General features: G+C 39.8%; 1 protein-coding gene across 1 annotated transcript; it reads right to left on the bottom strand.

Annotated features, from left to right (window-relative positions):
* Window positions 1–17: 17 nt before the first annotated feature.
* trpm2 (transient receptor potential cation channel, subfamily M, member 2) lies at window positions 18–24336 on the bottom strand. Its single transcript, XM_078262883.1, is given in 36 exon segments — window positions 18–261; window positions 428–544; window positions 935–1036; window positions 1130–1208; window positions 1318–1404; window positions 1507–1536; window positions 1812–1876; window positions 1977–2116; window positions 2199–2283; window positions 2509–2613; window positions 2615–2627; window positions 3424–3556; window positions 10816–10997; window positions 11146–11326; window positions 13361–13532; window positions 13926–14058; window positions 14153–14199; window positions 14201–14272; window positions 14878–14943; window positions 14945–15007; window positions 15009–15105; window positions 15236–15334; window positions 16015–16127; window positions 16443–16588; window positions 16733–16862; window positions 16974–17108; window positions 17557–17925; window positions 18429–18550; window positions 19659–19761; window positions 20727–20927; window positions 20999–21060; window positions 21178–21358; window positions 21453–21616; window positions 22498–22678; window positions 22789–23021; window positions 24291–24336. Coding segments are annotated over 36 exon segments (4371 nt in total). The 3' UTR covers window positions 18–144.
* Between the last annotated feature and the right edge of the window lie 3630 nt (window positions 24337–27966).

Genomic DNA, 27966 nt, shown 5'->3' with positions numbered 1-27966 from the left:
AGCATGCATAATGGCTTTACGGTGTCTTTATTCAAGTGCTTTCAGTGCAACAGAATTAATCAGCCTTAACAAAAGGCCACACAAACAGGCAGAAAGAACCCTGTGGATGGAGAGGCACATGTACAGCTATAGCATCGTTGAACATCAAAACTTCCTGCTGTGCAGCTCAGCAACCTTCTGCAGAGAGTCTCTTTGGTTTGAGCTAAGTCTGGTTTTTCCGCTCACCTCCCGCCACTGAAGAGCGCCATGGCTGCTCGCTACCTGAGACGGAGATAATCACAAAACAATGATAAGTAATGCTGTGTTCAATGTAGGGGAGAATCATGACCTGAATTCCGTCCCCAAATATCTCCCAAATGCAGAGGAAACAAATATCCAGCAGTCAAGTTCTTCCTGTGAAACAATCAAATAATAATAATGTTCTCACCATACTGTTGATATCTTCCATCATCTGGCTCGTTCTGGCCAGGTGAATGTTGAAGACGGTGGTTTCCACCCAGGCGTTATCTGTGTTCCTGCAGTCATCCACATAACCCTCAAACACCTAAAACACAGCAACTGCATGCTAGAATCAACAAAGTTCCTCAATGTCAGAGTCAAGAAAAGCATGTTTAAATTAAGTATCATTCATCTAATTAATTTAATTGCTAAACACTAATTAAATCAACAGGTTTGATCCCTCACAACAGCCATGTGTCATTGAACAAGCCACTGCTGACAAGAGCCTCTTCTACTGTAAATGCAAAACATTTTAGTAGTAGAAGACTTTGGTGTGATCAGATATCGGTGTGATCAGATAGAGATTGTCAGAGGAAGTCTTCTTGCTTTTGTCCACCTTATTTATATCAATGAGGGTAAAAATAAACTGCCGTCTGTAAACCAAATTGCCCCTTGAAGCTCTATGAAGGCTCACCAAAGTGTTAAACAGACCTACCTTTGTTCCCTCTGATACTTTTGCATTTATTTCTTCATACAGCTTCTTTCCCAAGGTTCTAATCCAAGTCACTGGTGTGTGATCGGCAGATTGGACAAGAACCTGACAGTTTCAAAACCACAACAGAAAGGTACATTTATTGGAACAGCTCAAAAAAGTAAAAACCAGCTGAAGTGAACAAACAGCGGGACTCACCCCAGGTAAAGCCAAGGTTCCCTGGCTCTCATCACAAACCACCAGGTACTCCAAAACAGATCTCTCACAATCTCGCCAGCTAAAAATAATAATAATAATAATAATTTAAAGTCATAGATCAGGCCATGCAATCCAGTGGTGGTGAAACAACTTTTTAAAAAGCAATGTCAGGATGTGAGAGGTCCTACCGTGTAAGCACAAAGTCTGCATTCAGATTTGGACCAAGGTGGCTTAGTGCACCTCGTCCCCTGATGCCCGTCCTCCCTGCTGGGTTTCTAATGACAGATCAGATAGGCTACACATCAGACACCAAGACATGCCTGTAAGGTTACTGTAAGTGCTATGTGATGCCTTGTATATCTTATCGAGTATCATACCTGTAATTATCTAAGGCTTCTGATTCTGATCTGTAAGGCGAAAGAATAAATGAAACACAAGATAAGGAGCTTGGAGGCCTTGTAATGAGATAGTGTACACTGGGTTAGGTCAGAAAGGTTAGTTATTCATTCATGTAAAATATATTTTAAATACATTTTCATTTTTTCTTTAAGATGTTTTAATAGGAACAATCTTGTTATTTTGACAAAAACACCTATAATGACTTGTCTTAGCTGCACATATATACAGACACCAAGCCTAATAGGAATAAAACATGTATGGTCTTCTCTTGGTAAAAACATACCCATCAACATGGTCCTCACTGTCTTTAGAGGCGTAATAAGCCGGAATGTATGAGCTGAAGCTGACCTGAAAAAAGAGGATATGAAACAACGTAGATCCAATAAACCATCTTTTTATGCAGTGATGTTGTGAGGACCAGTAACTGGTGCAAATGTATGTGAAATACCTCCCATGGCACCTTCTCCTCAGGCACAGGGAAGCGTGTGACTTTGCTGTTGGGATAGTGAAACTGACGGGCATTCACGTGGAACCCGTCTTCTTTCTCTGACGTATAAATGTCAGGGGACTCATCTGTTGTAGTTAATGCTGCAGGGAAGAATAAAAGTGAGCACGTAACATATATGTAATATGTTAACAATAATAATGAATGAGAAAGTTGGTTGCTGACTTAGTGGTTGTGTTTCTTTTGCTGCAAACCCCTGAGATTTCAGACTGTCCATAATCCATTGCAGGGCTTTGGCTGACTGGACGACCTGATGTGATGAAATAAAAGTAGGTCAAACACATTGATGACTGCTTATAAAACATTCGAAGATGACTGATGTTCCACCGAGGACATCTGGAGAGAAGATTCAACAAACACACATCAAGAAGTGTGTCATCTCTTTTCTGCATTGTGCGTTTTGCTCCCACAGCATAGTGTGAAATGTTACAGACACAGGTGCAACATCAGTAATAACCAAAAATCAGGTCACAACCTGCTCCTCTAGTCGAGCCAGTCTTTGTACCATGGCAGCAGAGCTCGTCTCATCTTCCCTCTCCAGTCGATCGGTTATGGTGGTAACCCTCAGGAAACAAACAAACACAGTGTGGGTGCCTGGTATTTATTTGATTATAGTTTAATGTTAAATACTCTTTATGTTTAGTCAAAGCAGAATTGAGCCTCATCAAACCTTAAAAACATTGACTATGTTGCTGCATTATTAAAGCCATAGTTTGTGAAATCTTGCCGAGAGTTAGATGACAAAAATGATACCACTCTCATGTTTGTCCGTTAAATATTAATCTACAGCCTCCAGTGATTTAGTTTAGCACAAAGACCGGAAACGGGGAAACAGCTATCCTGGCTCTGTCCAAAAGTAACTAATCTAATATTTAACAGACAAACATGAAAGTGGTATCAATCTTCTCATGTAACTCTTGGCAGGAGAGAAAAAATAAGTACATTGCCCAAAACGTTGAACTATTCCTTTAAACCTGTTTTGCTGTGACTGGAAACAACGCTGAAGACCGCAGTGCAGGGGTGGTAAAACCAAAACAAGACGCTCGAAAGCACCCTCTCTGTAGGTTTTTCCCTATAACCAACACCTTTTCACTGACACATATTCATTTGAACCATTATTGATACAATAATATTGATTGGGGTATATTAAAGTTTATTTCCAACTGGGTGTCAAATCTGGTAATTTTTTTCTGACTTTTCCTTTGTCGTTTTTGCTGTAAAATACTGAATAGTTGTATCCCTACAGGACTCTAAAAGTTCAAATGAAAGAATTTGTGGAAGTTCACGACTAAAACATAACTAAGGTGTGACAAGGGGTCTCACATAGAAATAATTACTCTAGAGGACTGTTACGCAGCTACTCTGGGCTACATTCCTGTAGGAGTTTTACATTTGAGCTGTGTCCAGGATGCGTCGCTCCATGCTCTGGCTCTGCTCCTGCTGTGTGGACAGCAGGTATCTGTCCTTCATCAAGGCCTCCCAGGACAACAGCTCCTCTTCCTCCATCTGAGGAAGCTCGCTCCCTGAAAAACAGCATCAGATGCTTGTTCACTACCTTATCTAATACTGTGCATGTGTGTATGCAAAGTGACTGTGAAGGGGTCAAAGGTCATTGATTAGGAGTCGTTGGACGGCTGGAGAAAGGTCAGAGGTTACGATCTCTCCTCATGCACAGCCAAAATTGTAGGAGTGGGGGGAAAAATCTAAAATCGTATGTATTGAGCTTTTTTGGCGACAATTTTTAAAGTGCTCATATTATGCTCATCTTCAGGTTCGTAATTGTATTTAGAGGTTATATCAGAATAGGTTTACATGGTTTAATTTTCAAAAAACACCATATTTTTGTTGTACTGCACATTACTGCAGCTCCTCTTTTCACCCTGTGTGTTGAGCTCTCTATTTTAGCTACCGAGTGAGGCATCACACTTCTATTTCATCTTTGTTGGGAGTCGCACATGCGCAGTAGCTAGGTAAGGACTACAAGCTAGTCAGAAGCAGAGTATGAGGCAGTGGCGTTGACAGAAATAGTATTTTGGGCAGGCCGGTACAAAAGTGAGTGGGCCATTTTCAAAAAGACGTAGAAGTAGCAAAAAGGACAACCTGAAAAAACAGCAACAATTTTACCTTCCAACATATATTGCATTACAACGGCAATAGGAGTACTGTCTACAACATGCTCAACCAACAAAGCTCAGTCTAAAAAGTTTGTACACAACAATATAGACAAAACAGTATTGTTGCTTCAGGTCTATGGTCAGATCATGAGCAGCAAGTGCGCTACCAGCAGTAAAAGAAAATCAAAGAATGAAAACTTCCAGCCAAGCATTGTTTGAAATATGACAGATATAATGAAAAGTGGCCAGCAAGGCGCCAAATCTTAGACAGTGTATCGAGTCCACAGCAGTGACAGGATCAAAGAAAACTAAAAAATACGTCACTCACAGATAAGTTATCTTCTTATGTAATGTGGGCAAAAAGTGTTCAGCTAGAAGCCATCATCAGTGTTCACGATTTCTTACTAAATAGGAAGATTACTAGGTTACTTAAATAATAACGCAAGAAGCATGAAACATGTTTTACTTAATGTTACTTCTGTGAGTATGGAGGAAATATTTATTCATAATTGAAATTGAAAGTCCAAAGAGAAAACGAAGCGAGATCAAATTAAAAACATTATTATTTTACTACGCTACTAGGAATAATCATGCCATAATTCAATTTAAAAAAGAAAAAGGAAACTGAAAAAGCAAAGCTGAAATGTAAAATGATCTTTTGAGAATGTAGAGTGCAATGTAAAAAGTCAAATTTAAAATGCAAAGCTTGAAATCTTTGAAATCTTTTATTAATTGAGAGAAACATCAAATATGAAACTCAAAATGTGAAATGGAAACGCTTAAATGGAAATACTTCAATTTAAATCTCAAATGAAAAAATTAAAAATTATTTTAGTCTTTGCACTTTATAATTTTCTATTTGAAATTTTATCTTTTGAATTTTACATTTGTCAATTGCCCTTTGACATTTTAAGATTCACCATTTCCATTTCATTTTAACATTTGGCTTTTCAATTTGTACTTGATAGGTGTCAATGTCAATGAGGAGGCGTGGCCCAAAGGCTGGTGGGAGGGTTGAGAGACTTCCAGCTGACATCACTGAGCATCACTGTCCGAGCTGTGGCGAGCAGGCGATCCTGGCCACAACCAGCAGGATGTCACGTCAGACTGGAGCTTCTCGAGGCCGACAACATCGGAGCAAAAGTGCAATTGGCCGTCAATTTTTGTAAAACTGCCCATATTCAAACTCTACACAGTTAATTTCTCGCATAAAAAAGTCTCAGAAGTGAATTTAGTGGTGAAATAGCAGACAAAAATTGTAAAACGTATTCCAGCTGCTGCAAAACTCCCGATCTAGATTCTAGAATTGATTGCTTTTTTACAATTTTCATCTGCTATTTCACCACTAAATTCACTTCTGAGACTTTTTTATGCTCTGTGTAGAGTTTGAATATGGGCAGTTTTACAAAAATGTATGGCCAATTGCACATTTTCTCCAATGTTGTCGGACTCAAGAAGCTCCAGTCTGACGTGACAGCCAGCTGGTGGCGGCCGCCGGGATCGCTTGCTCGCCGGCCGGCCAATGATGCTCACAGACCCCGCTGTCAGCTGGAAGTCTCTCAATATAATCATGGACAAGTTTATTTCCTGAAATATGGCTTGTTTTCCTTTGAACCTATTGTCATCAATATTAACAAGGTTTAAAATGACCCATTTTTCAAATTTGGATATCGTTTCAAAATCAGAAATCAAATGAACGAAAAAGTACACAGGCCCGATTACAGTAACTACATGAAAACTTCACTGTTGTTGTATGAAATCTCGTTTGTGTTAGCCTACATCATCAGTTTCTATCATCTAATGTGAAATAAGAGCCCAAGCCAGCCTGGCTGAGAAGCTGCAGCCAGATGCTCCTCAATTGAGCTCCCCAGCAGTCAGCTTCCCCTGCTGTCCATAACGTGCCTCTGCACCCCTTTCGTTTCAGACCCTCCCACCAGCCTCTGGGCCACGCCTCCTCATTTACATTGACACCTGTCAAGTCCAAATTGAAAAGCCAAATGTTGAATTGAAATGGAAATGGTGAATCTTAAAACGTCAAAGGGCAATTGACAAATGTAAAATTTAAAAGATAAAATTTCAAATTGAAAATTGAAAATTATAAAGTGCAAAATTTCTTTTTTTTAGGGCTGTCAAACGATTCATTTTTTCTTAATCGTGATTAATCGCTGAATTTCTATAGTTAATCACGATTAATCGCATGTTTTATCACATGATTAAAATTCTATTATTTTGCATTATAGAACTGTTTTTAAGTACATATTACCAATGGAAAGCAATTCTTACCAGTGTATCTTGATTGGGAATCAAATGAATGCAAAGAAAGTTACTTTATGAACTTGATTTTAAGATTTGTATTTGTTTATTATTTATTTATTTATTGTAAACAAAAGAAAAATGTGTGAATCTAGTCACAAATTTGAATCTAGAGTCAATATAGTGTGCAGTAACTCCTAAATAATTTTGATTACTCACTGACGTCCAGTGATCACCGGTTAATGAGACAGCGTTTGCAATTTGCAGCAGTTCCAGTTTGGCTGCTTTCTCCGTGTTGTACAGGCTGATGAAGCAGGTCGGCGACTAGCAGCACTCTCCAGTCACGTTAACTGTACTATGCTTAGCTCGTAGGTGGTAGCTCAAGCTTGACGTGCTTCGGTGATATTTTAATTCGGCTTTACACAATGTGCATATGGCTTTCGATTTGTCTACTGAGCCATTCGGGAGTTTTGGAAAATAAAAAGCGCCATTCAGAATTGTGTTGCTTCTGTCTTTCTCCATCATGCCTGCAGCCTGCAGCAGGAGGATGTGTTACGAGGAAGTATGGCAGCTTGATGATAAGTAAAGGTGCGCAAAGGGTCAAAATAGTAGCCTGTTAGGCATGATGCGAAGCCGAGTGAAGTGTAAAATAATTTAATAAAGGGCAGCATGCGATTAATGCGATAAAAAAAATGTACGCGTTATGCTCGGCCCTTAATCGCATCGTGATTAACGCGTTAAGGCTGACAGCCCTACTTTTTTTCTATTTGAGATTTTAATTTAGGTATCTCCATTTAAGCTTTTCCATTTCACATTTTGAGTTTCTCTCAATCAATAAAAGATTTCAAAGATTTCAAGCTTTGCATTTTAAATTTGACTTTTTACATTGCACTTTACATTTTCAAATTATCATTTTACATTTCAAATTTGCTTTTTCAGTTTCCTTTTTCTTTTTTAAATTTAATTATGGCATGATTTTTCCTAGTAGCGTAGTAAAATAATAATATTTTTAATTTGATCTCACTGCGTTTTCTCTTTGGACTTTCAAGTTGAATTATGAATAAATATTTCCTCCATACTGTGAGGGCCAGCACTCAAACACACTCCTCTCTAGCTGATGGGCTTTCAGCTCCGCTGGGGAAATGTCTGCACATGATGCAAAAAAGCTCATCCTCATTTACACTGTATTCCATCCAAGAAAACTGTCCATATCACTTTTAACAGTGGGCTACATTGCTTAACACATCCATGGTACATTGTCTAAAAAGCCAGCTAGCTAATCAGAAGAGAAGACACATTAAACACACACAACTAGTTCTGTTACTATTTCTTTTGTTACATACAATTGAATATTTTTCATAACAAAACATATTTTGATCAAACTTGGCTGGACGGGCCAGTGAGTAAAGTGGACGGGCCAGTGCTGCCCTGGCCCATTACTGACTAGCAGCTAGGCGAGCATTATAACGTGTGTTACAAAGTGACGCACGTTTGTCACGGAAGTAAAGGCTGAACTACTAGAGCGGTTTGGAGCAGTTTGTGCACAGTGTTTTCTGTTGGAGATGGTAAGTCCCTTTGTGGTGGACTTTGGGCTTTTTCACTTTGTAACTATGATGTGGACAAAAAAGATATATAAAGGAAAAGGGAAAAAGCCGAAAAGCATAATATGAGCACTTTAAAATCGATTCTTTTCCCTAGAATCGTGATTTAAAAATGATAAAAAAATCACCTAAGCATTTTCTGTTTATACGGTAGCCTACCGCTGACGGCGACTACATCATATCCGTTTTCTGACCCAAAGCAAAAAATGCAGAAAATAAATGTTATGTACTTCTTTACAAACTAAACAAATGTCAGACTCAAGTGATGTGCCGTTTTTTAGAAAACAATTAGTCTTTAGAAATGTCTCATGATATATTGTCTCTAGAAGCATATTATCAACAGTTTTTTTTGTTAAAAAAAGAAAACAAAATCGCAATACCCAATTCTATTGAATTGCAATACTAGAATCGCAATAAATATTAAATCGCAATACAAAACGAATCAGCATCCATGTATCGTGAAAGAATCGAATCGGGGACCAAAGCATACTGTCCCAGCCCTACAAAATTCCATACTGATACAGTGGGGAGAACAAGTATTTGATACACTGCCGATGTTGCAGATTTTCCTACTTACAAAGCATGTAGAGGTCTGTAATTTTTTATCATAGGTACACTTCCACTGTGACAGACGAAATCTAAAACAAAAATCCAGAAAATCACATTGTATGATTTTTAAATAATTAATTTGCATTTTATTGCATGACATAAGTATTTGATCACCTACCAACCAGTAAGAATTCAGGCTCTCACAGACCTGTTAGTTTTTCTTTAAGAAGCCCTCCTGTTCTCCACTCATTACCTGTATTAACTGCACCTGTTTGAACTCATTACCTGTATAAAAGACACCTGTCCACACACTCAATCAAACAGACTCCAACATCTCCACAATTGCCAAGACCAGAGAGCTGTGTAAGGACATCAGGGATAGAATTGTAGACCTGCACAAGGCTGGGATAGGCTACAGGAAAATAGGCAAGCAGCTTGGTAAGAAGGCAACAACTGTTGACACAATTATTAGAAAATGGAAGAAGTTCAAGATGACGGTCAATCTCCCTCGGTCTGGGGCTCCATGCAAGATCTCACCTCATGGGGCATCAATGCTCATGAGGAAGGTGAGGGATCAGCCCAGAACTACACGGCAGGACCTGGTCAATGACCTGAAGAGAGTGGCCAGGATAGCTGAGTCGGTAGAGTGGGCACACATATACAAAGGTTCATGCCTCGACGCAGAAGGAAGACAATTTCCTGCATGTCTTCCCCCTCTCTCTCCCCCTTTCATTGCTTTCCTATCATTAAAGGCAGAAATGCCACAAAAATAATTTAAAAAAAAAGACCTGAAGAGAGTTGGGACCACAGTCTCAAAGAAAACCATTAGTGACACACTACACCGTCATGGATTAAAATCCTGCAGCGCATGCAAGGTCCCCCTGCTCAAGCCAGCGCATGTCCAGGCCTGTCTGAAGTGTGCCAATGACCATCTGAATGATCCAGAGGAGGAATGGGAGAAGGTCATGTGGTCTGATGAGACAAAAATAGAGCTTTTTGGTCTAAACTCCACTCGCCGTGTTTGGAGGAAGAAGAAGGATGAGTACAACCCCAAGAACACCATCCCAACCATGAAGCATGGAGGTGGAAACATCATTCTTTGGGGATGCTTTTCTGCAAAGGGGGGAGGATGGATGGGGGCCATGTATCGTGAGATCTTGGCCAACAACCTTCTTCCCTCAGTAAGAGCATTGAAGATGGGTCGTGGCTGGGTCTTCCAGCATGACAACGACCCAAAACACACAGCCAGGGCAACTAAGGAGTGGCTCCGTAAGAAGCATCTTAAGGTCCTGGAGTGGCCTAGCCAGTCTCCAGACCTGAACCCAATAGAAAATCTTTGGAGGGAGCTGAAAGTCTGTATTGCCCAGCGACAGCCCCGAAACCTGAAGGATCTGGAGAAGGTCTGTATGGAGGAGTGGGCCAAAATCCCTGCTGCAGTGTGTGCAAACCTGGTCAAGAACTACAGGAAACGTATGATCTCTGTAATTGCAAACAAAGGTTTCTGTACCAAATATTAAGTTCTGCTTTTCTGTTGTATCAAATACTTTATGTCATGCAATAAAATGCAAATTAATTACTTTGTCATACAATGTGATTTTCTGGATTTTTGTTTTAGATTCCGTCACTCACAGTTGAAGAGTACCTATGATAAAAATGACAGACTTCTACATGCTTTGTAAGTGGGAAAACCTGCAAAATCGGCAGTGTATCAAATACTTGTTCTCCCGTGACGGCTGAGCAAACCACACCTCCTGGTGAAGGCCATGAGATGTGCCTGAAAGATCTGGAAAATTTCCAGCAAGTGGATGTTTTTTTTGTCAAACTTCTACTTCCAAGGTCAATAATGAACCTAATAATTGTAAACTATTAATTGTAAACAGTTGTCATGGAGTTGGTTTAGTTGTCATGTGACATGTGACTGACCTAAGCATAGGATTTCATGATAACATGTGGTTGTACTTTTAGGGAAATTGTAGCTCCCATTATAACCCCCCATAAACAAAGAAGGTCATAAAAGTTCTCAAATGAGAAAAAAATGCTTGTTTTGCCAATGCATATCTGGGAATATGACCTTATTTCTTCAAGGATTTGACTATATTGATAAAAATATGGCACCACTGTAGTCTGGAATCAGTAAGAAGGTAGGTGTATGATAAATAAAGCTTTTTAACAGAGTGATAAAGGTAAAACTAGAGTGGAAGTCTGCAGCATATAACCATGAAGTCCACTACTGCAGCAGACCAAGATAAATAAGTACATACTTACTAAACTCTTTACTTATGATGGGGGGCCTGCACATCACCATGTTCCTGATGAAGAGGTAAAGATGGCTGAAGATGATGAAAGGAGGAGGGGCAGCAGGGCGGCTGTGGTACTCCTTGATTAGCTCGTATCTTTGAAACTTCCATATTCTGTCTGTGTTTTCCTGAACTTCCTGGAATGTAAAGCTGTGCAGTACCACAGAGAGAGACGGAGGATGAAAAGCAAGCACTGGTTATAAAGTGGTATTAAGGTATTATTAGTATCTAAGTTGTTGCAGAGAAAAGCTCAACAATATGACTGAGTTAAGACACACACATGTGGTGGAAAACTCACTTAAAGATGGCTATGAGCAGGTTGAGCAGCAGTATGTTGGCAAAGAGCAAGTATATACAAAGCATGATGATGGTGAGCCACTCAGGGAAAGCTGGTGTTTGGTTTTCATTCAGCACCGGACACTTGGGCTTCAGAGGATCGGTGCCATTCATGCTGCAGGAGTTTATGTCAAACGCAGCATCTGCAGAAGACAAAAGATTGTTTTCATGTGGTAATAATATCTTAATTCAACCAGGTTATAGCCTTGTAAATGTTAGTAATTATTAAAGGTGCCCTGCCACACAAAACCGTTTTTACTTGAATTTTTTTAAATGTTAGGTCCATATGTGTTTGTGTTATATTGTGAATGTGAAAATGAATTGCTACCTCCTCTGTTAGCTCTAGCCACTGAAAAGAAATAAGCAGAGAAATCAGGCCAATTACAAAAGTTGGTCAGTCTGACGTGGTGTTGCCTGAGCTCATTACTATTCATGAGCTCGCCCAGTTGCGCTGGGTAGAGGTTGCTGATAGCCAGGCTCTCATTGGCTAGCTGTTAACCAATCAGAGTCAAGCAGCTTAGCTTGTTGAATATTAAAGAGAACTGGCACAAATCCAGTCTTCCTGCAGGCTTTCTATAGCCTGGCTCCGCCCTCCTACTTACTTCCGCTCAATTTTCATTTCACTTCAGTACTCCGTCTGGGTTTGCGGTATAGTCTTGGGTTTTCTCCGGCCAAATCTTTACCGGTCCAATCAGCGAACAGAGGGAGTGGCTGAGAACGATGACGTTGAGGCTGTGCGCTAGAGTTGCGGCGGAGAAAGATGCGAGCGAAGCCATTCGGTCCGTTGTGGCAACGCTGCTAAATATCCAGAAGTTAAAGCAAGTTAAAGGAAGGACAATCTTTTCTGAGTTTTGTTGGTGGCCATGATGTGGTGGCCCTCCTCCCACTGGGTTTGGGAAAAGTTTGATTTTCCAGCTCGCTCTGTTAGTGGTGAAGGAGTTGGCTTAGGCTAATGCTAGGTGCTAAGGCTAATAGCCTTGATAGTCTCCCCTCTTGTTGCACATGCGCATGACATACGTCACAACCAAACGCTAACAATTGGTTATGGCAGATCCAGAGTTGCTCTGGGCAGATCCAATAGTTTTAAACTTCAACAGAGTACCCGCCTTAAAGGACGTATGAGAGTCTGGTAGGACCAGGCTAGGCTTTCTATACCACGCTAGAATGACTTGAAACAAGGTAACCAAGGCATTTTTTCTCCATGGTAGAACTTCAGACATTACCACAAAGTAATAAAATACGTGTGCAGGGCACCCTTAAGACATTTTACACTTGACAAAACTACAGCGTTTCAACTACAAAGCAAGTAGTCTATATCGACGACGTTTCATTTCCGGGATTGTTCAGATGCCGCCGGAAATTCCGGCATATGTCCCTAATTTTCGGCTGGATGTCCATTTCTTTGTGTTAGCATTTTAAGTTCTAGGCCTCTCTAGAGATGTATTTCAGGACTCAATATACAAGCACAATACAAGTTTTACTCCGCAGCTCCCAAAGGCCACAGGGATAAATTGTGAGAATATATACATGTCACAAGAAGAATAAGTCCAAGCTTATTGGAAAACACCCAAATGAATATTTTTACAAACCAATCACAAGGTTGTTCAACAATTTCCATTAGCCAATGGCAAGCTTTTAAATGTCTCCGTATATTTAGCTTGTCCTTCAATAGCCATTCAGACATAGTGTCTTCTCCTTCAATGACAAACTGTCACTCAGTTTAACATACAGATTTTATAAATAGTCTCAAGCCACTCTACAGATCATAAATCAGTGAGACTGTTTTGAACAGATGCATTCAGAGAAATGTTAAAATGATTAACAAAACTTAAAGGAACATATTTTCCTTAACAGACTATGTTTAACTGCTCCTCAGATATCTGCAGGGTAAATCCAGACAGAAAGCTAGACTAACTGAGTTTTAATTTGAATGTACACGTTCCACCAAAATAAGTTCCTTGCTGAGGCCATTTTGCAGAGGCACTGTCACTGTGTCTGGCACTTAGCCCTGCCCAACATGATTGTGATTGGTTTAAAAAAATGCCACTAAACCAGAGCATGTTTATCTCCCATCCCGGAATGTTGTGGGGACTAGCCAGACCTTCCTCCGCAGCGCTGTGGAGGTAGGTCTGGCAAAGACTACAAAGCAAGTAATACTATATTCCATCTCCACTCACAATCAATATTTTTGGGGAAATTCCCAAATATGATGAGGTACGGCTCATAAATTGCCCCGCGGACAATCCAGTCCAACCGATTGTCATTGTGGATGAGGATGCCTTGTTTGGCCACACCGTATGCAACCACCCAGATACTCAGCAGGAACATGAAGAAGAACATATCCATCATCTGGGGGACAAACAGACATCAGTCACAGGCTAGAAACAAAAAATTTAAAATGTAAGAAACTTGGATTTGTCAGTCTGCACGCTGCCTAAAGCATCTCTTCTGTATATTTAGCAGTGACAAGTTTCAGTATTTAAAAGGTTGCCCTGTTGATCCAGGTATCATCTCTGCACAGACAATAATTAGGTTTGACTCGCTGTGAGGGAACAAACAGACCAGCTGCAACACTTTTATTTATTACAAAGTCCATATCTCATCTGCAAACACCAGATGGAGGCCCAGTGAGGCAGAATCATATTAGATATATTAGATAAAAGGTGTTTTGGAGCGTAGAATTGTGCTGTGCAGTTGCTCCCAGATTACATCAGGTCGGCATTCATAACATTTGCCTCTCACCATCTTCCTGACTATGATGATTTTGGGTCCCAGGGTTCTACTGATGGTGAAAATAGCCATGAGACGGAGGCAGAAGACCACAAAATCGATGCAGAGGAGGATTTTTCCCGCATAGAACAGCTCAGTTGTCAGCCTGAAAAAGAAAAACATGGTGATTCATAGATAATCAAGAGGGTGAAGAGAACTTCCATGGCCTAAAGTAATAGTTTGGGAGGGAGAAAACTTACCTAAATGCCAGGCCGATAACAAAGAGAAGGATGGACAAAACATCGAAAAATATTCCACAGGTCGTTGATGTACATCCTGGCTTTCTTACGAAACCCAAAACCATCAGGATCATAAAACAACTGAGATAGAAAAGATAAATTAAGTTTGGCAGTTTAGTGATGTAGTAGTCTATATCAACGATGTTTCATTTCCGGGATTGTTCAGGTGCCGCCAGAAATTCCACTAATGTCCCTAATTTTCGGCCGGATGTCCGTCACCTTCTACTTTCTTTGTGATGGCATTCTAAACTCCGGTCGATTTATGAGGACTATGGTTAACTGCTCCTTAGATCTCTGCAGGGTAAATCTAGACAGAGAGCTGGACTATCTGTCCAATCTCAGTTTTCTGTTGCACGACATAAACAACTTATGAATGTACACTTGTTCCACCAAAACAACTTCCTTCTTGAGGCTATTTTGCAGAGGTAACGTTGCTCTGTTCGGTGCTTAATGGCGCCGAAGATGATTGTGATTGGTTTTAAAAAATGCCAATAAACCAGAGCACGTTTTTCTCCCATCCCATCCCCAACCCATATGTTGTGTGGACTAGCCCTAGACCCTCCTCCGCAGCGATGTAGAGAAAGGTCTGGCAATGCGAGACTAGTGAAGTAGTTATATAAATATTTCGTAGAATAAGGCATACTCTGGAGGCAGCAATAACACGTATCCCAGCTGCACTCTCTCACCTGTCTGACCTCCTCACACACCAGAGAGAACAGCCAGATGTAAAGCAGCACCTCCCCAGCAGAAGGGCGTGGCCTGGAAGTCAATCATCAGCACCACAGCAAACAGGAAGAGGAAGGCGAAGTAAGACACAGATATTCCAGTAAAACTTGACCTGTGGAGAGCTGTACAGGTAGACCAGCCTGGACCAGCTGTCTAGACGCTTTGGGCGCCGCACTCTGGAGGGATCACTGTGGACAGAACACTGGGGGTCAGAGACGTTTCAGACACTTTCTTTCGCCTAAGTGACCTGCAAAATCACAACTTTGACAATGACAATAACAAAAATGTAAAATATATAGTCTGCAACTGTCTACTTACGGGCCATGAGAATTTGTTCGAAGTGTACTTCCTGTTACTGTCTCCACTGTCTTGATCTCCTCGTTCTTCGCAGCGTCTCTCTGAATGACTTCATCACGTCTAAGGGAGAATTATAACATATTAAGAAACCATAACAATTTTTGAGCATCGCTATAGATGTAGTACAAGCATTAGCACAGATATGTTAATACATTCAGATGACAAACAACCTAAATCAGTTATTGTTAGCAAAGAAAACAGTTAAAGAGGTCTTGCTGCCACCAGGTGGTGTCAAATAAATACAAATGAAATAAATCACTACTATGTTACACCAAATGCATGCATCTATTCTGAATGTTATTACTCTTTTATTATTGTATGTACACAGTAACAGAAACACCTTATATTCTATTCAACAGAGGATATAAGAATTATATTCTCTTCTGAACAACAGCTTCAGAGCTCCTCGACGTGTTGTCATATAACTAAGTCCTTAAACAGATGGAAGATGAAGGACTTGGACTCTGCACTCCTGAAAACTAATTTATGACACCAACATGATTTGCATTCTTATGACTAAAGTGGGGCAATAAAACCACGTGACTTTGTCTTTTGAATTTCATAAAACATGTGTAAATTGTAATCAGTAACCATAGCAGCAATATAGGTTAATATGTAAACACCTTGAGGCTTTGGATGTTTTGGCTGTTGAATGACCATGCAAAACAATCATAGGCCAGAATGACTTTGATAAGATGGCTTCCCTTACAGTTTCACACAGGTTAACTGATAGGACTCACCTGAAAACCAGAAAGCCAGTGTAGGTAAGTGGGATGAGGACCATGCAGATCAGCACTCTCCACACAGGGTTGACCACTGAAAGCTCACCACACCAGATCTGTGTCAGAAGAGCCTTGAAGACAGACATGTTATCAGACTGAATCTGCAGCAATCAATGTTGTTGAGATTAAATACTCATGACTCACATCTGGGTCTGGGATCAAATTGAAAGTCTTATTCATCAGTTTTAATTCACTGATCTAAGTTTTTTCTACTCCAAAACGTTTTTTATTCAACACAGTTTGTGGGGCATGCACTGAATGTTCTACGTTACAGTGCAAACAGATGGAACATCTTTTCAGAAAGTCTCAGAATTTCAAGACATGCTCCTGAGTTCTAAAATTGTTCAAAGCAAAGCCCCTAAAGATTAATCTGAAAGTTTATCTACCTGAACACCTGAGTGAGCTACAAAGCTTTTATCATCAGCCTCTAGAGCCAGCCTCAGGCACGTCGTCCTTCCCCAAAACGGAGACGCTCGAACCAACAACTTCTGAGCCCGCTTTTCGTCGCTGTTGTGGCACTCACTGAACACACCTGGGAAACACACACACACACACACACACACACACACACACACACACACACACACACACACACACACAATGAGGAGAAATGATAACCTTGTAACATCCCTATATTTCACATTAATAAAGCTACTCATTATCTGTAGTATTATACCAATGGCATGTTTCTCATAGTGATTGGCGAGCTCTTGCATCTCCTCTGCCTTGTCTGCATCACTTCCTTCCGCTGCCATTGTCTTCAGGATCTTACTGGCGGCCAGAGCGGTGGACATGCAGTCTCTACACTGTGCACATGCATATACAGATACAAAAAGATGCAACGCCATACACACACACAAAACACACAAAATACTAATTTTAAACTTTGTCTGTATAAGGGTTAGTGTTTTGATCACCTGCTCCCAGGCAATTTCAGCCAGCTCCTTATTGTTCTGGACGACAGCCCAAAGGAAAAGGTCTCTGCCTGGGTCCCTCTGTGCAGCAACATCCTCCCTGAGTGGAGCTTGGGAACTCGTCGGACTTTGAAACAGCTAGATGAAAAGTGAAGGAACGTGCATTAATTGCATGGTTTATCCTTCCAAGGCATGTCCAGACACCAATTTAATTTTTTTTATATATTTTTCTTTAGCTAACTGCTCAATCATGCCTTCTGTAAATTGTATTTCTAAATACATTTCTAAACGCCCAGTCCACAATTCTGGTGGTAAAATACTGAATCCTTTATCCCTTTTTTTATTTGTTGGCCTTAAAGTAATCATTTAAAATAATACTGGAATCAGAAAATATCCACCATGTATTAGTTTGTAAATCCTACAAGAAAAACAACCCAGTTACCAGAATGAATCCAGAGGACATGACCTCAGTGTCTTAAATACCACCAAATTGGATTAGTAGGTATGTATAGTATGAATCCCGAAACTTAGTTTTGGTTGTCAAACTACATTTATTAAATTGTAGATGATCGATAAACAAACTCACTGATACAGATGTTTCCATAGATGTGTTATGGTGGTATGTCATTTTGGAGGGGGGGTAGAGGGCCTGGGTGTAACTGCCCAGCAGGTGGCGCACCTCATCAGACACATGAGTCATGGAGATCATTTCGCCTTGCACCGAGTGAGCTCGAGACTTGATGCAGGATGCTTTCCCCCTGCTGCAGCAGCTTTGGACCCGCATGTTGAGCTTGCAGAGAAAGCTGCAGCTGGGCATCCATTTGTAAAGCTTACACAAAGTTGCCTCGTCTTGCAGGAAATCCCTCAGACTCACGCCATTTTCCAGCAGTAGACTCACAAACAGAGGCTTGTTGCCAACCAGGGCTGAGAACATGGCCCAGTGGAGGTCACTGGACTGGATGGGGAACAACAAGCCAGGAGAACACAACAGTTTTTCAGAGCAACACACAATTCTAATTTGATGTGGAGGTTATCATGCAGGGAGGATTGTTCCAAATTAAAAAAATGTAAAGTGACTGAGATAGCAGTATGGAGAAAGACTTTTATGATACTATTTATTCGATTTTATCATACCACTGCCCCTCATATCATTAAAGGTTTCTGATACAAAGTTTTGGTGTCATGCTGCTATTGGTTGAAATCTCCATGTAGAAATTTCCCCCACTCAAACCTTTTGCTATTTCATCGGATGACTGTGACAAAGCAATTATCGTAGGATTATTTCCCAAGTTTTTCCCAGTCAGTCCATTACACTATCTTACAGTATTTTAATAAAGACAAGACGGGTTACGACAGTGTCGAGTTCAGAGGATGGTCTTTATTTTTCACTGCTGACAGTCTGACAAAGATTGCTGGTGGTGTTGGTGTGACAGTATGTTGTATATTAGGTGAACCCACCTTCCACTGGCTCTCCTCAGTGAAGATTTCAGTCTCAGCTATGTCTACTCGGTTCCAAGCTATAGCCAGCTCCAACTGCCTCTTCCAGCACTCGCTTCCCAGGGACTCGCTGCTCCTCGAAGCTGAGTGAAGAATTTATAGTGACACAACTTATGTGACACTCGACCAAGAGTTAAAAACTATTCAATTTAATTTTTTTAGCACTTTATATTCTGCAACATGACACAAGTCAGGGTCACACTGCATGATCAAGCAGCAAGAAAGGCTTTACTCAAAAACAACTTTGTTGCTACAGACCCAATAAAGATAGCAGATGTGCTCGCTGAATAAGATAAGGACTGCCTGGAAATGCATTTTAATATTCCATTGCTAATAGAGCTCAGAGACGGAAACAAAGTTGGCAAAGTAGTTTAGCTAGAATGATGAATCATCACTATCAAAACGCTAACTGAATGTCCAGTGTGGTGGACTCACTTTTAGTGCACTTTGGCTTATTATGATTTGAAACAATATGCATTATGCTTGCTATAAATGGATTTTGTCAGCCTTTCTCAAGACCAGCAATAGTAGAAACACATTTGCAAGAAGCACTTGGCTGCAACTAATGATTATATTAATAGTCAATTAATCTGTTGATTATTTTCTCGATTATTCGATTAGTTGTTTGGTCTGTAAAATGTCAGAAAATGGTGAAAAATGTGGATTAGTGTTTCCCAAAAGCCCAAGATGATGTCCTCAAATATCTTATTTTGTCCACAACTCAAATATATTCAGTTTACTGTCACAGAGGAGAGAAGAAACTAGAAAATATTCACATTTAATCAAAGAATTTTTACTTTTGTCTTAAAAAATTACTGAAACCGACTAATCGATTATCAAAATAGTTGCTGATTAATTTAAGAGTTGACAACTAATCGATTAATCGATTAATCTTTGCAGCTCTAGAAGCACTACACATTTTTCATGAATAGATTAGGTATGGCTATCAATGTCTTTTTGTATAGACAGCAATCATTAAGGGGAAAAATCTGCAAGAATATCTGTGTTGGTTTTCGATCTCGGGACATTTGATACCACAGTCCAGTCGATTAGTCTTCTATGAAGCAACATTATACTTGCTAAAAGCCAGTTTGGCACTGAGCCTTTTCTTCTTCATACTTAACGATGTGTTGTATGCCTACAGTCAGTCCGGTCTGGTACTGAGCATCTGCATGAAAACCAACTACCTACCTTTGAGTAGTGCTTGAAGAATAGCCACATCCACATCTCCGTGATTCTCCTCACCTATTCTGAAAATTGTCAGCAAGTGAGACATCCTGATGATGTCCTGAATCTGGCACAGAAAGGAGACACAATGTGTGGGATTTGGAATCAACTCTGGACCTAGGAACAGCTATGAGACCCTTGCCAGTGCTTCTGATCAGGCTCATAAGGCAAGAGTTCACAGGTTTCTTTTGGGGTTAGACTTTTAGATATGAAAGTAACCAATACATGTATTAAATCAATTCTGAAATCAATTGGCAGCCTAAGAAGGGAGGGCTAAGATAGTAGTGATGTGATAATGTCTTCTTGAATTTGTTATGATCCTTAATTGAAAGAAAGAAAGAAAGAAAGAAAGAAAGAAAAAGAGAGAGAGAGAGAGAGAGAGAGAGAGAGAGAGAGAGAGAGAGAGAGAAGAAACAACTATAGAGGACCTAAAATTGAGCCTTGTGGCACACCACAAGTAAGATGTGTACCTCAAGGTAGAGGATGAAGCATCACCAGCAGCAATGGCAAACATTTTATTTTTTAGATATTATTGGAACGAAGCTAGAGCTGTGTCAAAGTGATTAAGCTATGGTCGACAGTATCAAATGCAGCACTACAGTCCAGTAATACCAGTATGGAGCAGCCACCATCATCAGATGCAAAATATAATTGGCATAACTATAATACTATTTTAAAAAAATACTGTTAAATTTACATTTTGCCAATGCTCTAGGGAGTGCTCAGAGTGAAATGTCTTTATTCACAATTATGGTATGGATTGCAGACATGGTCCCAAGAGAATAAATTGTAATAACTTTGATCCCCTGAATTTTTATCTAGCGCTGTCATTGGGTCAGAATTCCAATTTGTCAAATACTTGGATTATGATTAAATACCTGCAAAACTAATGACGTTCCCATCAGCCTCAGCTGTGTATTAGCACTAAATGTTAGCATACTACTAACATGCTAAATGAAGATAGTAGTAAGAAAGAAACGGTAGCTTGTAAATTGGTCTGTAGTTGTTGAGGTCATCAGTATGTTCACATACCTTCTTTGTCCATTCTATGATCTTGAGGTCGGGAAAGTTTTCATATTCTTGGCCAAAGAACTTTTTCATTAACTGGTGGATGAGGGCGATAGTGACCCGGGTCAATGGCAATCCTGCCACCTGGGCGATCACATCTGCTATTCTCCCAGAACCTTCCAAGATCACACATGGTGTACCATTCAGCATGGAATTGTAGATGGTCTGAGACGAGACACACAAGACAGTCAGAGACAAGACAAGAAAGAGAGAGAGATAGAAAACAGATTACTCACATTTAGAGTGCCTGGTCCTCCATCCAAAACCACACACACCACAGGGATGGTCATGTGACTCTCTGGAGGTTAGACAATAAAGAATCACTATTAAAAGAACGGATAAAAAACAATCAGATTTGAGATGTTATCTGTGACAGCTTGCTGCTTTTGCAGACATTCCATCAGCTATTTTTAACCTTCATTCCCAAGATGCTTTCCAGCGATGTATTTCTCCAGACGGCTACGTAGTTCAATCTCCACACCGTACTGTCCCTGCATGCCATCGTCCACCAGCAGGAAGTGGGTGTGGTTGTTATCAAGGCAGGACAGTCGGCCCTGGCTCTCGATGTCCATCAAATAATGGGCTGGGAAACAACCCTAAAGACAAGAGGAGGACGAGGGAAAGTAATGGAGAAGAAGAAGACATATGCTATGCAGAGACAAGCCACATGTATGACTGTGTTTATTGTACCTCTGAATTCACCAAAGCCTTCTTGTTTTGAATTATTCCCCATGTTGCGACTCCGATGGCCACGATCTGGCCCTGCATGGCGCTGCTCAGGGCGTGGTCCCTAACAGCCTGCCCTACATGCTTCATCACACCTGTGTGCATACCACCGCTGATGATCCACGCACCTGTTTACAACATGGGTCACAAATTCAATACAACAGACTATATGTCCACATACTTTGACCCATAAATGTATGTACAGTATTTTCAAATACTATATGGGCAAAAACATTTGGATATCCACACATATGTTATTATTGAGCATGCCAATCAAAAACAATGGGCTTTAAAGGAGCAGCTGGTTGGTCACTCTTTGCAGCAAAGATATAATTCCACACATAACCATTCATAAAACCTCTTTCTTACACATGGATTTTTGTACAGATTACACAAGTGATATGTTAATCAGTGAGCTTTAGAGGTGCTGGTAGGCAGGTTTTGTTATCTTCTGAGCGAGCTAGTTTTTTCCCCCCTGCTTGTAGTCTTTATGCTAAGCTTAGCTAACTGGCTAATACCACCAGTTAGCATACAGGCAAATATCAGATGTCAATCAAACTGGCAGTTACATATGAAAGCTGCTGCTGATTAAACTCAACTACTATGAGGAAAAACATTTTCCAAATAAATAATTAATGTGTGTTTGCAAAATCTTTTTGGCACTGCCTCACTACCAACAGCAATTTGTTTTGATTTTTTTTGCTGTGTGTAGATTGATAGCTGGCATCTTTGAGTACACACATTAACACACTACACACTTAAAATCCAGTTAGAATGTAAGCAGTAGGAAATGGGACACCATCAGTAAGATTAGTAAGCAGTGAATAAGGAAACATTGCACTTTAAATACCACTAGCCTGGGCAGATTGAGTAGACCTTTGGGTCCTATATGGTGTATTTTAGCACATGCAGATGGCCACACACCATAACTACACATGTACTCAGAAAACACGCTTCCACAGACTCTCTAACTTCTAATCATTGTTACAACTTGAAATCTGAGGCTGACCTGTTGTCTGTGCCACTTTAATAAGACCTCTGTGGAACATGTTCTTGAGACGAGCCTTAAGATAAAAGTTCTTGGCTCCTCCGGTCACTGAGATCAGCAGGTTGGGTGGGGAAAGTTTCCACTGTTCAGTCAATAACTGGTACAGGAGTTCTGGGCTGGTGTCTGTGGACACTCGCACATACTGAGAATAACAGACAGACAGACACAAAAGCGAGGATAAAGACACACAGGCACGCATTCACATGTAATGTTCTTATAATGGAGAGATGGTGAAGAGAAGGATGGCTTCACCTTGCCAGTCTTTTGTCCCAAACCACCAAAGCTGATGTCTCCAAAAGCATCTGTGGCCACTTCGCTGACATGTTTGTGTCTGTCCCACGACTCGCCTGTAAAGTCTTCTGGCTTGATGGCTTCATCCACATGGTCGGTCTTTGAGTAGCCACACTTACATACATCCTCTCTAGTGTAGAAACAAAATATAATGCTTCCATGTTTCCATGCAGACAGTTTGAGGAAAGTGACAACTGCTGGAAACAACAAACAGATTCAATTAACACAACTGCCCTCAGAGCAATTAAGGGTGATGCCCCTCTCACATAAACACAACAGAGGGCAGATGCTACAGGGTCTCTGTATTACTGTGCAACAGCAGCAGCAGCAGCAGCAAACTACAAGGTCAGTTCAGAAAATGTCATCACCAACACAGCACAGAGCAGCCTATCCTACCTGACACCTTTTTCAAAGAAGCAGCATTCCTTCTTTTTGATGTTCTCTTTGGTCCAAGAGGCAAAGGCGCAGCACTGTAATAATATATAATAATAATAATAATAATAATAATAATAATAATAATAATAATAATAAAAGGATACATAGTGTGGTTTATAAATGATTAATCACATAAAAAATAAAAAAAAGTATTTGTTGTACTTGTTAGCAAGGGATATAGTACAGGTTTGTCACAAACTGACAAAAGTATCCAGTTGTGTAAAGTAACCAAGTACATTTACTCAAGGACTATACTTAAGTGGACTTATTAGGTACTTTGCCTAAGTCTTTCCATTTTATGGTATTTTATACTTCTATTCTACTACATTTTAACTGGGTATATCGTAAATTTACAATCTACATTTATTTAACTGCGATAGTTACTTTTCAGATGAAGATTTTACAAACAAAACAGTATCAGTTTATGAAATATTATGCATTACGATACATCACTCCAACAACATTTAAGTGCTGCTTAGATATTAATGCATCAATGATGATCCATAATATGATAACACAACACTGACAGGGGCCGTTCTCCATAATAAATATAATATGTCCATACTTTATCACATTGTTTGATACCAAGTAAAAAGTAGTGTGACATGCAAACACTCACCTTTTTAATATGAGTAATCACTTGATTTAGTTCCAGTTGGTATTGCCGCAGCTCCTTCCTTATTTCCTGCGGGTGAACCTTATTCTCTTGTTTAGGCAGCATTTCTGAGTAAGTAAAAAGTAAGGAGTTGAGTTGAAACCCTCTGATTGGAAGAAGTGCTTCTTGTGGAGGAAGTCTGAAGAGATAAGTGCTAGAGTTTGCATCCTGTCAGTTATGGACTCCTAATCTATAAAACCTGCAGATCCTGTCTGGGACTTTTGTATAACATATTCCTTTATATTGCTGACATGTGATCTGCATGATCTAGACTTCCTCCACTGAGGCCCCTGGGAATAGCAGGAAACTCTCAACTCCAATAAATGGATTTTTAAATTAAGGACCAATACCACATTAAAGTGCACACACTTACCTGTTGATTCGGCCATCAGATCCTGCAATGCCACTAAATCCTTCATGATCTCAACTGGACAGAGAGGCTGCAATTGCCTAGATATGTTGCACTGTGAAATGGCTCCACCCTCTCAAAACAATCTCCTCCCATCAAGATAATCTGCCATCCACTCAGGCCTTACATGACCACCAAATCAAAGGATTGTAATATATATTTTAAAAAATAAGTTTTTGATTCACAGATCTGAGAGTGGTTCATACACACACCTTTATACATTTCAGTCAGGGATTTCAGACCCCAGGTGGAAGGGAAGAAAGCTTACTCACAAACAATAATCAACATTTTAGGTATCATTTATCATAGTTATGTTACCCTTTTAAGTGCCTCCAGATCCTCCTTTCACTTGGATGAACCACAGCCTGGAGTCACTTCTGGTGTAATCACAAAACACACACTTTCAGGTGTGTGGAAGAGCTTTGTTTTATGTTCATTGCCAGGCGTTACAGTATTGGTTGCCAGGTGACTTTATAGTCTATGGGTGACACCTCCAGAGTATTTAACTAGGGATCTTGTTACTGAATGGAGCTTTTGATTGGCTCTCAGTAGCGATTATGTACGTGTGTTTGTGTTTGTCATTCATTAAAACTATCACAGTTTCTGAGTTTAATAGTTACTGTGTCTAACAGTTTAGATTTATCAATTACATTTAATCTGGTAAATGATGAGTGTCTAGGAAAAGTTCATTCATGACCTCGGAAACAGTTTACAAAACCACCTCACAGCAAGGTTTATTGCATTTTATATCTATGGTTTATTTAGTATCTGTTCACACAATCGTGTCATGGTTGTCAAGGTTACTTTGTGTTTAGTCATAGACTGTTTAAACCATATGGTATAAAACTATTGTTACAGTCCATGTGTTTAGTGCAAACTTAATTGGTGCGAATGATGAAGGCATGGACAGCTACTGTCCTCACATTTCTTACACAACACACACCTGACTAGTAATTTTGCAGCTGAACACACGTGTTTTCCCAAGAAGTTTGATTAGGTACTTTCTTAGTTAATAGACAACCTTCCCCTAGGCAGGGCTTTGAAGAAGTAAGGATCAAGTGTGTGTGTGTATATGTATCTCTCACAGTATTAAATATTAAGTGATAGGAGTTACGGTTTACGAGCGAGGAAGTAAAGATCAAGAAACACACACACGTTATCTCAAGTCAATAACTGGGAATTTTGCTGCTGTACACACGTTCCACCCTCAGAAGTGTCTTGTTCTGTGGAAGTCACTCCGTAGTATTTCAGTCTACTTTTCTCAGATTTTATTAGGTTACGCCAATATATTGTGAACAAAAACATGACTTTGAGGGGAAATTTCACAAAACCTGTTAGTTAAAAATCTTTGACTAAAACAGGCATACCAATCGCATATTTTATTACTAGGGTGGCAATTTATAATTTTCATTATCAATTAATATGTGGATTATTCTCCTGATTAATTGGTCCGAAATGTTATGGTTTCTCAGTAGACAACTTTTTTGCTTGAAAAATGATCTGTAAATTGGTTATAAATAACATAAAAAATAAACATGGTTTTATATCAACATTTATTGCATATTAGCGGCTATATGAAGTCATTTTTCAGGACACTTATCAAAGTAGAATAAAGAAGAAATCTAAGGTTAGAAAGGTTGAGAAAACTTTGGCTTGTTGAAATTTTGGATAAGTTACCAAGTAAAACAGTAGTTTAATAAAACTAACTGTACTGTGGATATTTGTGAAATGATCTTAATAACAGAGCAGTTGTATGGTGATGAGTCACTGTGAGCTCTATCATATTGTACCCCTTGCACATATACAAAGCAGACAGACACTCATATATCCCTTACGCCACAATATTTATTCAACAATATACAGATTAGTTTCTCTCTACATCTCAGACTGATCTTCAGTTATGTTATATTTATCTTGCTTTCACCTTTGTACATTTTATATTTACAAGATTTAAAATAAGTCTTTTTCTCCATTTATATAACATCAATAGTACAGTGTTATCACATCGTCCAGCAGCTTTCCTCGGAGCATCTAGATTAGATTCATCATTGATAATCTGTCTATATCTCATACACCATCTGACGTCTTTGAGCCACAGAGCAGTGAACTGACAAAAGGGCCCGGCCTGCACCATAAGTCCCGGTGCGGCGTTCTCTTTGTGAGCGCAGGCGGATGACAATTGGATGGCCTTCTTCACCCACATGAGAGAGGTCCTTCACGCTGAATCACGGAATGGGGAAGCTATTGAGCACTTGCACCTTAAAAATCATCTTAAATGCATCTGCTCGTCTCACCCGACACGGATCAATGAAAGCCGGTAACACCAAAAACAAAAAAGGGGAAAAAATGTTGCATAGAATCAATTTTTTTTTTTTTAATGTGGCTTTTTAATAAACTCCTGAGACCTTCCAGACCCCTTAATATTTTATTTTTGGTTTTGAAAATAAAAAAATAACAGCTGTACCCTTAGACTTTAACAAAAATAGCATTGTGTTGGATGTGACATCACATAGAAGTACTACTTTAAAGAGACTAAAACCCTGCATTGAGTGTATACACATACATCATTTCAATAACTATCTTGAGGAAAGAGGTGGATGGATTAAAGTGCATTATACTGTATGAAAACAAAGCCCACAGTTATCACATGCAGGACAGGAAATGAACTTTGTCCACCAGCGACAGTGGCTGACCAAGTACACGTTGAATCTCTCTTTTTTTTTTTTTAAACCACATACATACATTATATATATATATATATATATATATATATATATATATATATATATATATATATATATATATATATATATATACACACACACACATACATATATATAAACCTTTTTTGAAATGTAAGCGGACCTTATGTGGATTTCAGGGCTAATTATTCTGCCAAATTAAATAGATCAAATTTCCAGCCACAGTCCAGTTGTATCAACATTCACTGGCTGGTGTTCATTTTCCACCCTGATAACATGCAAATCAGACACTGAGGAATATTTGTCTATCCGTTACTCTAAGTCAACCTACAGAACCAACATGGCTGCTGGTAACGTTGGTCAGGGGCACTCATATTAATGACATGAACACGTCACCAGTTATAAAAACAGCAAAAAAGTGCCACTCAACTCACGGTAAAATACAGCAAATGGGAACACGGCTCGTGAGCCACACAGCACAGGGATGATAGCAGACAGACCAGGTGAGAGTGTGAACTGTAGCTGCACTCCTCTCCTCTTCTTCTTACACAGTCCAGTCCAGGAGGAGCATGGGAGCCCAAAGAGCTGACGACCAAGGCTTTTTGGCCTGAAATGTTTAAGGCTAAAGCGCACACAGGACTCACTCAGGACCAGGAACAGCAGCTGTGAAGGTTTCCAGCACAGCGGGAGCATGAGTGTGTGGGATTTTCACTGCGGACTGAACTGACTTGTCTATATACATTAATCATTCATCCTTATTTTAAATAAGCACTTGAGCAAGACATGGGAAATGCAATACAACAGCTGACATCTACGGTACACAGACGCATAATATACTGCTTTTACATGTGAACAGCAAATAGTGATGACAGTGAAAGTCCAGTGTGTCGCACACACCTGTGATGAGTGAAAAGAATATTCATGTCAAAATAGGTAGA

This window comes from Sander vitreus, chromosome 11, assembly GCF_031162955.1.
Source record: "Sander vitreus isolate 19-12246 chromosome 11, sanVit1, whole genome shotgun sequence".
NCBI lineage: Eukaryota > Metazoa > Chordata > Actinopteri > Perciformes > Percidae > Sander > Sander vitreus.
Note: the sequence above shows the minus strand (reverse complement) of the source record. Positions and strands in the feature narration are given on the sequence as shown.